Source organism: Anas platyrhynchos, chromosome 5 (assembly GCF_047663525.1).
Source record: "Anas platyrhynchos isolate ZD024472 breed Pekin duck chromosome 5, IASCAAS_PekinDuck_T2T, whole genome shotgun sequence".
NCBI classification, from domain to species: domain Eukaryota; kingdom Metazoa; phylum Chordata; class Aves; order Anseriformes; family Anatidae; genus Anas; species Anas platyrhynchos.
The window spans coordinates 36838684-36850651 of record NC_092591.1 but is presented as its reverse complement, the minus strand read 5'-3'; the positions used below and the strand labels follow the sequence as shown (position 1 = coordinate 36850651).

The window sequence follows — 11968 nt, the reverse complement described above, 5'->3', positions numbered from 1 at the left end:
AGCACTTCCCGTCCTGGAGGCTGGGACACCCGCATCCCGCTGGGGTGGAGGGAGGGCAGAGCCTCTGCAGGGTTGGCCCTCATGCGTCTTGGGTATTAGCACCACACACACACAAAGGTAATAAAGGAAAGAGCTTGTTGTAAAGCCACAGATGTGACAAATGAGTAGGTAGCCCACAGCCGAGGTGAGGCAGCCTACTTCAGGCTACTGGTTTCTACCAGGGGAACAACGTAAGGCTATCTCCTAGCTGCGAGTGCCCACTGGATTCTTATCCATTCATTGGCTACAGATTGCAAAGCATCACCAAGTTAGTTGCAGTCTAAATTTCAGCTGGTTTAGGCCTAGAGATTATGAGCACATCATTAAATAAGAATAATGTAATTTACTTTAAAAAAGAAGAAAAAGCCAGAGAAGTGGGATTTTTTAATAGAAGCTTATTATTTTTAGAGAGTGAGGGAGGCACTGAAATACCTGAAAACACCTACAAACGGCAATACAGAGTAACCTCTGTTTAACCACACCAAAGAGCCCTATTCCCTCCATATTTTGGGCACCCTTGTCTCCTTTTGCATAGATGAGCGGTGAAGTATTTGGCTAGTTCCCAACTGAGATTGCACACCCAGGGTTTTACCAAGCTTCTCCATTCCAGTGGTGCACAAAGCTTTACCTGCTCTGCAAGCACAGGTACTGCTGGGGTGTGTAGCCTTGGCTGGCACGAATGCTTGGCCTCAAAAACTTGGGTGGTTAGGTGTTGGTGGCCACGCTCTGGGATGGCTGCAGGAAATTTGGCTGGAAATGTTTTGTGAAAAATGCATGAGAGCCGGTCCTGAAGCACTATGTATGTACGTGCTATTTTTTCTGCTCTGCCAGCTAGCTTAGCTTATTGAAATATCTTTGTTTCTGATGCATGGTGCCTGACAGTCTCCATCTTTGGGCCATGTTCAGGAGGCGTGCAAGTAGAGATGACATTTTGAAGAGGACTTGTTGAGCTACGCAGGTATTTAGGGGCCAGACCAAAGCAGACCAGCATCTGACTGGGGTGATGCAGCCAGACCTGAGCCAGGCCCACAGTCGCCCCTACAAGTGATATGGGGTTGGTGTCACCACCACTTGCTGTGTTCTCACACAAACTAAGTGGAAGGGAGGCCTCTGAGTCTGCTGGAGTGCCCAGGAGGTTTTCTACACACCTTCTTGGACTACGTGGCTCAGGCACATTTTAGGAGAGGTTCAAGCCCCAAGGAGGCCATGGGAAGTGGTCCCTAAGTCAAGCTGCAGGTGCTGTGAGGACTCCTGATTCCTCAGCAGGGGAGGGGGCAGCCTTTGGTAGAGCTGCCATACACGTGTGCCTCCTGCATCCACCTTCAGCGCAGTCATGGCAGGCCTGCTTTTTTTGGGAGGCATTTCCACCCCTGTATGGGAGGGGTGCTTATACACAAATACATATCTTATGTGGCTGTATTCCTTTGAACTGATCCTGCAAGCCCACTGAAGTGCATGGCAGGTGGGTAGAGCCTACTCATGGGAGCACTGATTTGCACGAGCAGGTCTCTGGTTTTCAGCAGGCTGCATCTTTCTCCTGCCTCCTTCCAGTCCCTGTGTTTGGACTCTCTGAAGCCTTCCCTTGCGATGCAAGGAGCAGATCTCTGTCAGTGCTCCGTGCGGTACTCAGTACCTGTGGAAGCAAATGGCAAGCAGTGGGGACGGATGGTGCTCAGCACACTGCTGGGAAGCCCTCTGGCTCAGCCCCACAAGATGTGCTCTTTTCTCCTGCTCTGCTCCATCCCCAGTGTGTATTACACTTGCCCCAGCTTTGCAGAGATAATTTGCACTCTCCTAGTTCATTAGCTGCTACCCCCTCCTGTCTGTGGGCAAAAAAAAAAAAAGCCCTTACTGTTCAAAAGAACACATGCAGCAATCATTAATGCTGACCCTAATTGTGCCAATTCAAACCACTCAATAGCTCTAATTAAAACCTCTCTTGTGCAGGGCACTGAACGGTAACAAAACTGTCACCCCGAACAATCAAATCATGGAGTTAAGATTTTTTTTTCTCCCCTTTTGTATTCAAATGTTGTTGGTGCTGTCGGAAAGGGTCATCTGAAGGGATTAAGTACGGGGCTTTTGTAGGCTGCAAAGGGGGGAATATTCAAAAACAGCCAATATCTTTTGGTCACAGTTTGAAATCAGAAGACCCCAACTCTTTTCCAGGTCTCCTTTCATCCACTTCACCCACCCCCATGCAGCAAGCAACACCTGCAGAGCCGACAGGCTCTGGGTTATGAGACACATGGACACCACAAGTCAACTTAAACATCTGCAAAGGAGGGAGGGGGGAAAGCCCAGGCGTTCCTATCCCCGCAACCTTGTTTCTCAGGGTCCCTGACTACACTTTCCTGTGCACCATAAATAACTCTGCAATTACATTAATTGGTTGCATATTTGTTGACACAGGGGTGGACAAGGGTAGGTTATGGTGGGAGGATTTTTGCTTTCAGTGCAATTTTATACTACTTTCCTCAGATGTCCCTTAATCCCCAGTCTCCCCTCCCCCATAATTTAGGATTCACATGTCTTCCAGAATAACTTTATAAGCGTGTGGGTGGGAGGGGGTGGGGGGGGAGAAAGAGCGTTAAAATTCATTTGATGGCACCCATGCACTCACATCTGTTCTGCCGTGTTTCCCTAGCAAAGTCTATCAATCAAAAAGCAAAAGGTTGATATGTATCACAGTAGGATATTTCAAAAAAGCTGGTTGCAGGCGATTGTGTGCTGCAAGTTCTTTTCTGCAGAGTTTCTGACAGGGTCAGAAGAAAGAAGCAGTATGTGTGCAAGCCATTTTTTAATATATATATTTATTTGTTCCTGTACGTTTTGTATTTTTTTTTTAAGAATATAGTGAAATCAAAAGAGCAAAAGCATTAATTACCACAATCCCAGTCTCAGCATCTCTGTTTATTGTTGAGCATGTTCTGAAGCCCAGATCTGGGAATGCAAGAGCCTGGAAACACCGCAAGTGCTTCTGCATCTGTGGCTCTAGTTTAGCTCATCGCAGGCACAGATGCTGGCTACAGCGTGTGGCTCTGGGTTCAGACCACTGCCTCTGAGTATACGGTGTGGGCTTCTTGAGGGAATCTTTTCTTCCAGTGTCTCCTTGGCTTGCTTGCTTTTGCTAGCAGCAACCAGAGTTGCAGTAAGTAAGTTCATGGCGTGCCGTTTCATCTTTCCTCCTTTCATCTCTCCTGAACCGATGTCCCAGCTGAGGACTGGGGAGTAGGATGATACCCGTCGAGCCCTGGCAGCCTGCCTCTTCAAACAGCCCCAGCACTTTCTGTTAGAAACCACCTTCGTTGTTTCTTGTTCCGAATGGCTGGGTTGCGCTGCGCGCCCTTACAACATTGCCTTGTCTCAGCGGTGAAGCAGTTTCATTTAGTGATGGGCAAAATAGCCCACATTTATAGTGCAGCTTGACTCAGCCTTGAAGTATTTAGCCTCGGTTAGCAACTAAGCACAAAATCTTGATGTATAAACATATAAACACACATTTATTATGTATAGAAGCAGCGAAACAAAAGAATGTTTTTAAAACACTTGGAGGAGAACAGTCCCTTTTTGTGCAAAATCATAGCAAAATCTGCCATTTGAGAAGATATGCTGAAGGTAAGGTTGATTTTCCCTAATTTCCCTCAGACCCTGCAAATTCTAGCCCAAGGGCCAGCAGGAGAGCCTTGCTCTTTTCCAAACTTGGGGATGTTTCACCTTCTGATTGCGCTGGCCCCTTTCTGTTTGTGCCATCACAAGACCCTAATTTTCAATAATAATGTGTTCTTACAATGGGGTGGATGGCACTACTAGATGGCATCCAAACGAGTGCTTTTCTCACAGCAAGGTTCCTTCAGCAGCAGCACTGGAGAGAAGAATAAGGAGCCAGAGCCCTCTGACAGTTTTGCTGTCTGTCAGGGGCATGGGAGTACCTGCCTAGTACCTGCCACTTGCATTATACAACGTTCATGTGAGGCTCTTATAGTTCTTGATACTTGCTCAAGAGGGAGAAATAAGGCAGAGACATTTTTTGACTGGCTCCGTGTCCTTTCAGTGAGCCAGCAGTCAAGGTGAAAACAAACCCAGGCACCCCAGCATCATCTCTGGACTCTGGAAAGCACCACCTCCTTTTCTGAGCTGCTTCTTGCCTGTGTTCATATGGGAAGCTCTGTCTCTCTCTTATCTGTGTGCTGAGGGTAGGGGATTTCAGGAAAATATGCTCTGGTATAGATTCCCATTGCTTTCTGTATGGATCTCCCACGGTCTCCGTCTGCCCTTCCGTCCTCATTCCTTGCCCCCATTTTCGAGGCAGCAATGCTGGAGCCTATCCTCTTGACGAAGCTGCTGCACTTTAATTTTCAACAGGCCCCTGTTGCTCTTGCACCTTGTGTGTGGTCTTTGAACGTTATGTGGCTCGGCAGCTGGGAATAGTGAGTGGGTGGGCAATTTAAAACAGAAAAGACTCTGTATCAGCGCAGGGCTGAGGTTTGAACTCTGCTCAGCTTTGGATACGTGTAGCCGGTTCTCAGGGCTGTGATTTAAGTGCAGTTTTGCTGGTGTCAGTGTGAAGCCTAAATCAGTGCTAAGAAACTGGTAGGGAAGAAAAAACAAACTTTGCCTGTCTGATAATGAGCGTTACTCTTGGCATGGCTCAAAAATTGTAGGATCAAGGCATATTGTTTGTATCCTGCTGTTTTGTCACCCTTTTGTCCCCAGCTCGGAAGACAGAGGGTGGCTATCATGATGCCAAAGATTCTTTGCTAAAATATGTTTCTGAGCTTCCTTCATGCTGTTTAAGACACCAGTCTGATTCTGAGCTTACTGAGGATAAGGACTGTTGGTGGAGGAAGATAGATGAGGGGGGTGTAAACCTGTGACACAAAATACCTGAATCCAAAGGTCTGAGTATCCCTCCAATAAGAAAAGGTGAATGTGCTCAAGTGACAAAATAAATAAATACATCCCATGTCATTGTTGAGCTCACAGGGCCTGATCCTCATCTGCCTTGTCCTCCTTTTTGCTGTTGTCTATGTCAGTGGAAGATCACCTGAAGCAGAGGTCAGACAAAAGACCCTGCCTTCCTTGTGCCCTGATCCCCCTGTACTTCTTTTGCCCATTCAGTGGTGAGCCCACTCCTCTGGGCAGACGGTTCACACGTACAGGAGGTTCACCACCTGCTCTCCTTGGCAATTGCAGCCTAGAGTACCCAGTCCTCAAAATTTCAGTGCAGAGGTATTTCTTTCCCCACCCACTTTCCATCTATCCCACCCAGGTAGACAGGATGAGCAGAAAGAATCCTTGCCTTGATAAGATTGATAAACGAGGTTGGAACGGAGCTCTTCTCTTCTGGAGTCCATATGGAGTCCAACCCAACTTCAATCTCATAGCTGACTCAAAAGCGAAAAAAAAATAATAATAAAAAAAATAAAAATAAATTGGCAAGTTCCTAAGCACTTTTAAAGATTCTAAAGGTTAAAGATATGGTCGATTGGCATTCTTTTTAGAGCCTGAAGTGATATTATATTTACTTGACAAAATTCAAAGAATGCACAATGAACGTGCCACATAAATATCCATCATTTACCAACACTATGCTGGCCTCATTCTAATTCTTAACATTATAACCTAGAATTTGCAAAATCCAAGTAAAATGGTAAAAAAGAGTATCCTTGTTTTTCAAGGAGTTGGCAGATTACATACTAACACCAGCCAGGTCATTGTGGGAGTTCCTCCCTTAAAAACAGATATGTGCTTCGGCACCATGAAAAATAATATGGAAGCTCAAATGGGCTTTACTGCATCTTGCACTTTACTGCATTCCTTTTTATGTTTATTTTTTCATAATAACACTGGTGTGTGGCCAGCAGCCTGTTCCTGTGGTGGAATAACAAAGGGGTGTGATGGTATTGTAGCACGATCAGATGGACAGGTACTAGTAGGAGGTGAGGGTTTGGCGGTGATGGGGAATGACCAGAACTACTGAAAATTTGTTGGCAAGCCAGAGAAGTGCAGCCAGGACCCACACAAGTTAACACACTTTCTAGAGCAAAGTCCTGCACAGAATATCTATATAAAGTATAATAAATAATGTGGTGGACTCCAGATGGGTTTAATGGGAAAAGACTTGCTATCTTGTCATATTTTTAACAAAGCTTTTTGGTCAAGTATTGGTGAGCATTCTGCCAAGAGCTTCAAGGATGAAAAGCCCAATAGGACACTTACAGGGTTTCTGTTGCATTCAGGTATACAGGTAATTAGCTTTCATAAGAAATTGAGCCTCCTTTTTGCTGACATAATCCATCAAGTCCACCCCAAGACATGCTAAGAGCAATGTGCCTCTACATCTTTAAAGACTGTGAATGCTTTGCCCATGGCAGCAACTGTGCTGACAGTGGGATGGCACCGTGACGTTGCCATGTGGCGTGACTTGAGTCCTTCCAAATCCAGGGACTTTTGATTTCCAGCCTTATTTGACCTAAGGGACAAATTCACTCTTCCCCACTACCCCCATATTCAACCTGTGTCTGGGAAGCTGGGGAAATGATGTTCTGCTTCAGTTTGGGGTGACTGCACAGACTCGTCTTCTGTGGTTGGTATTTCAATCTGCATAGGGTCATGAGTGTGTTCAAGTGTGGTTCTTCAGTCTTAATTCTGGGCTGCCCTGAACTCACTTTTGGATGGAGATTTGGAGGTGTCAGCCTAGTAGAAAAGACTCTATTTCTTTTTTCTAAAAAGGAACTAAATCTAGGCCTGCTGCAGGAGTGATTGTAACACCCACTGACTTAAGAAAGAACCACAAGCATTAATTTGGTCTCTAAAAGCAATCAGCTCATATTTGGAGGCAGTGAATTATTCTTTATTGCAAGCATGAGTAGCAGTTGCTGTTAAACTTGTAGGAGCTAAACTTCTCTGGTGGAAGCAGCAGCAGGCAGATCCCGTGATGGTTCTGTTGTGGATGCCAATACCGTTCAAAACAGGACAGCAATCTCCTGAAACTTGTCCGAGGACAAGACAAGTAGCAGCAAAGGCAAATAATCACAGCAATCAAACGGTTCTCCCTGAACACTTGTCAAGACCACCAATACGTATGCCTTGTGCCATGGATTTGCGGCAGTGCACGTGCTATGCGTGCACCATGGCAACAAGATATTAATCATCAACACCTATAGGCACATGTTGGGGGAAGTCTCCGGAGGTGCAAGCTGTAGGCTGTACCCGCTGCACACAACAAGCCCCGACGATACTAGCTTCAGTGCTACCTCCAGCAGCATTGCATAGCTGAATTCATTACTGCTGAGCTTACATCTCGCTCGGAAGCATCCAAATGCCGGGCCTGGCGTATGAATGCCCGGACATGAAGAACAACTTCGCTTCTAGTTCTGTGCCCCTCGCTCTTTGTAGTTTTCGGTTAATCACCCTGGGCAAGTTCTTTGCTGGTGAGACACCGTCGACTGAAGTGGCACTGTGCCAGTGCAGCATTTGGCACTGCAGCCTCCGAGGGATGGCAGGGATTTACAGAAGAGCTCAAGGGAGAAGGCGAGGCACCAGTTCCTCTGGCGCTCGGACACTGGCCTCCTCTTGGCTCATCACCATCTCGGCAGTGCCACGGGTGCCCAAGACAGGCACATCCTCCTTGCCAGGAATCTGGAGAAAATTAATGGAAAATGCAGGGGCACAAAACTTTGTTTGGGCAGTTTGCTTAATGAGACTTTTCTTTAAACACAGCACACCCGTAAAGTGCACCTATACCAAAGGTAGCACCCGCTTAGCTGAAGAGTTAGGTGTGAATTTTCAGCAGCGAATGTGATTCACCACTGAACACAGAGAATTATTCTCTCTGCTGGTGTCTCTACCATGTAACTGAATGTCCTCCTGGATGGTTTTTGGGCTCAGCACAGCTGAGTGAGATTTAATGGTTGTGTGGCCAGCCTGTGGAGTCTCCTCTGGCCCAGTTATCACACTAATGCCATTACTTTCCGCAAAGAAAATAGATGTCCTTACAGAAAAACAGCTGGCCATGGAAATATTGTTCCAGGGTGGAGTGGTACACGCTTGTGGTTATAAACAGCTTTGGCCATAAAGTAGTCAAAGCGTTCAGCTACTGGGGATTTCTGACCCTCTCTGGGACTTCTACTTGTTGTTAAGATGCTGCTGGTGTCAAGGCCACGTAGGCATTGAAGTGTAGGCTTCCAGCATGTATACTCTCTATTAGGGAACAGGAAAAACATATATATATATATATATATGTATATATATATATGTATATATTTCATGGAGGTAATGAGCATTTATTTAGCAGAGAGGTCCTGGTATCCATGAGTTTATCTGTGGAAAATATACCAAAGGGATACAGCCACACTTAAAGTGCAAATGTTAAAGAACACATGAAGGCAGCACACGAAGCGGATCAGATGCAAAAAACTCCCCCTGAAATTGGAGAGGGGATTGTAGGCAAGTGAAAAATGGTTATCCGGACTGGAATTTCACCAAGACTTAACTCCAAGGTGATGTGGTCCTTCAGCGGTCGGATCCCCACCTCAACAAAAGTGAGCTAGATTCTGCCTCTCTTTCTGCAGGTGCCAGGTGTGCACTGGTATAACTTGTCCAACCTCAGCAGAGGCGATCCTGATGTACACAAGGACACTCATGTACAGATTTTCCAGCTCTCCCTCCCCGCCTCCCCTCAAGGTCTGTGCTCGTATCATGCGGAATGGCAGCAGTTCAGGTGTAGATCAGAGAGACTTTGAAATGGAAAATCAGAGGATACCGCAGGCCATGCTGAAGACGAGCTGGCAAAGTTTAGGACCGGGATAGCAGAGAGTGGTGAGGGTTAGGGCTAAGGCACATCAGTAGGCTTGCATGGGGTGCCGGGTTTGGAGCTTTAGAGGGATCTGCAAGCCAAGAATAATGAATACTGGCAGAGCTCCGTGTGAGTAACAAACGGCTCATACTGCCGAGGCTAATGACAAAATGTTACATACTGGCATTTTAAAATAAATACTTAAAAAAAAAAAGAGAGAGAGAAGAAGAAAAGAAAGATGAAAGCAACCGCTATAGCTAAACACCCTGCTTTGCTCTGATAAGATGCCAGAACTGTATGACTTCTGCTGTGTAACAAGGTTCTCCATGTGGGCGTAGCGGCCCCTCCCCATACCTAGCGGATACACTCTAGGGAATTTTTACAAGTGTGAATATTGGCTCTCGTAAGGCCATTGAGCGCAGGAAGCCAAATACATGTATGCTGTGTGCAGAAGCTGCCTGTCGCGTGTTTTTCTGCACGAGCACGAGAAACGTCCCCCCGAAGGGACACAATGTATGGTGTGTGTGTAGTGATGATGTGCAGGGTCTCAGCCCCGCCACCAAACTCATCCAAACGAGGGTCCCTGAGGCAGGTGGGCAGGGGCTCGGCACCGCTCTGCCCCCACAGCCCGGGGGCTCCGGGCGGCCTCCCGGTCCCACACAAAGGGCTGGGCGACCCGCGGCGGGGGAGCCTCCCGGGGCCCTGCCTCCCCTCAGCTGTCACCACAGGGCTCGGGGCCGCCAACCTGCGGCGGCCGCCTCACGGCGGGGCGGGACGGGGTAGGGCGGGGGGGGGGGGGGCTCCGCCGCCTCCCCGCCATTGGCCCCGGTCGCTTGGCGGCTGCGCTGCCATGGGTGCGCGGCGCGGGGCGTGCGGGCCGGCCCCGCCCCGCCCGGCCGCGGCTTTATAACGGGCATCCCCATGGCCGAGGCGGGGAACCTGCCGCCGAGGGACGGGCGCAGCCGCCCGCCTGCCTGCCCAGCCCGTCCCGCCGCTGCTGCTGCCGCCGCCGCTCCGCCGAGCCGAGGGGACGATGCCGTCGCTGCTGCTGCTGCCCGCGGCATGGCGCAGCGCCGGGGCTCGCCCGCTGCTGCTGGCGCTGCTGCTGCTGCCGGCGCATCTGCCCCAGGGCGGCGGGCACCGAGCCGCGGGGCCCCGGGTAAGTGAGCCCCGCTCCCCGCCGGGGCAGGGCTCGGGGGGGCTCCGCGCTCCCTCTGCTCCGCTCGCTCCGTGCCCGGCGGGGGGTGAGCGGGTGCTTTTGGGGCGTGACGGTGCCTGATGGGTGCTTGGGGCCGCTTCGCGAAGCGTCCCGGTGCTGCGGGACAGGGTCCCGGGTAAATGGGGGAGCTCCGGCCCCGCCGGCGTGCTGGGGGGCTGACCCTGCGCCTCCTCGCCCCATCGGGCTGGATGCTGTGAAGCCTGGTGCTTTATGAACTGCCACCGCGGTTAGGCGAGATGAGGAGCCTTCAGAACCCCAACAATGCGATAAGGGGCTGGGGTGCAGTGGTTTAGCTTTTTAACACAGCTGCTGTTCGACCACGCTGGCAATTAGTCGCTGCTCAGAGCTGTGGCTGTGCTGGTGTCCCTGTGTGCAGCCGCACCGCGCAGCCTCTCTTATGGCCAGATGTGTAACAGCAGCTGTTGGAAAGCGGCAACTGAGATCTAGTGTGTGCCATAAATCCTTGGGGACCCGTTCGGCAGGATGGGGAACCGTAAGGGTGCTTATGCATCCATCTGTATGACCTGACGCAGAGCCTGAGCCTCAAAGTTGGAGTGGTGCCGTATTGAGAGGAGCTTTGAGGTGACAACTAAGCATCTAGCTAGGTGACAAGGGCCCCAGATAAGCACCGGTATCTAAATGCTTTAATGAGGAGCAGTTGAAACAAAGAACAAAATGAAAAGTCCTGTTGGCAGTGCATAATTGCACAGTGACCCTGTCTGTCAAACAGTTTCCATATAGGCCACTTTAATACGCTGTACTTTACAAGGCAGTTTAATTACTCCCTGTGTTGTGTCATCTTTGGAATGGGAACTGCTTCAGGAGAATGGAAACGCAAATACAAGGGGCTACTGATTTACTGACTGCTTGAAATCAGTGAACCAACTTTGGTATTGTCCCCGTCATAGCTGAGGAGAACGTCAGCTGAATTGAGCACCGATGTCTACACTTCTGTACAAGGATCTGCCTTGATGTTTTAATGTTAAGCTTTTTAGTGGGAGGCCGTGGACTTCCAGGATGTTTCACAGGTGAAGCCTCTCTTCTCACCCACCAAGTGTCTTGCCTGTGTGCACAGAAAGATGGAGAATTTGGCCTACTTGTTGATAACTGTTTCTCATATAGACTAGTGATCAAGACTATTCTCCCTTCAGGAACCCTCCCTGACCTGTGAGGTCAGTGCGGTAGTTCTGGGGACTAATCCTGTAGGCATTCAGTTGCTAGGTGTGATGCTTACCCTTTCTCTTCTGTATGGTAAGCACTAGAACTACAATGTGTGCAAGTTTCAATGCTTTTAAAGGCAAACAGCAGTTTTGATCCAGCCCTTCTCTATGAGTTTAAATGAGAAGCAGTAATGCTAGAAACAAGTTCTTGATCTTTCTCTTTTGCATTTCCCTCTTACTGCAGCAGTGTTGCTGCTAACCTAGGCAGCCAGCAGCGTCACTGAATGCATAAGCACAGAATTATGGCTTGCTGCTGCTTGCAGAAAATGATGAACGTTTAAGGGTAGCACCAAGAATGGTACATCTGTATTTCTTGTGCCAATGCAGGATCAAACTTTCAGATGAAGTAAGATAATTGATAATTGTGTGGATACCAAGGTAAATTACAAGAGCAGGTGATATCCACTGGACTGCTGAGGTACTCCTGACTCTCAAAAGTTGTACAAAGCTTGATGTTTCTTCCTGCAGTGAAACTGTGAGCAGTGACACGAAGCATTTGGGCTTATCAGTGTCCTGTGGGCAACATCTGGCTTTTGTATGTCTGCTGTGCCCACTGACAGTTAATAACTGTTCCAAGTAAAACTACACAGTAAGTTTAATATCTTGGGTGTCCTGCAAATAACTTGAAAGTCCAGGGCTATTATGATTTTTCTTCCTCACTTGACAGACTTGAAGAAATTGTCTGCTCTG

The 11968-nt window shown here is 48.6% G+C and overlaps 1 protein-coding gene across 1 annotated transcript in view; it reads left to right on the top strand.

The window, feature by feature from the left end:
- The first annotated feature begins 9762 nt into the window (after positions 1 to 9762).
- Positions 9763 to 11968, top strand: part of SMOC1 (SPARC related modular calcium binding 1) — a 124162-nt gene continuing 121956 nt past the window's right edge. The window contains exon 1 of the mRNA XM_027459717.3: positions 9763 to 9998. Coding sequence (XP_027315518.3) covers positions 9873 to 9998 — 126 coding nt within the window. The 5' untranslated portion in view covers positions 9763 to 9872. The remainder of the gene's footprint in view (positions 9999 to 11968) is intronic.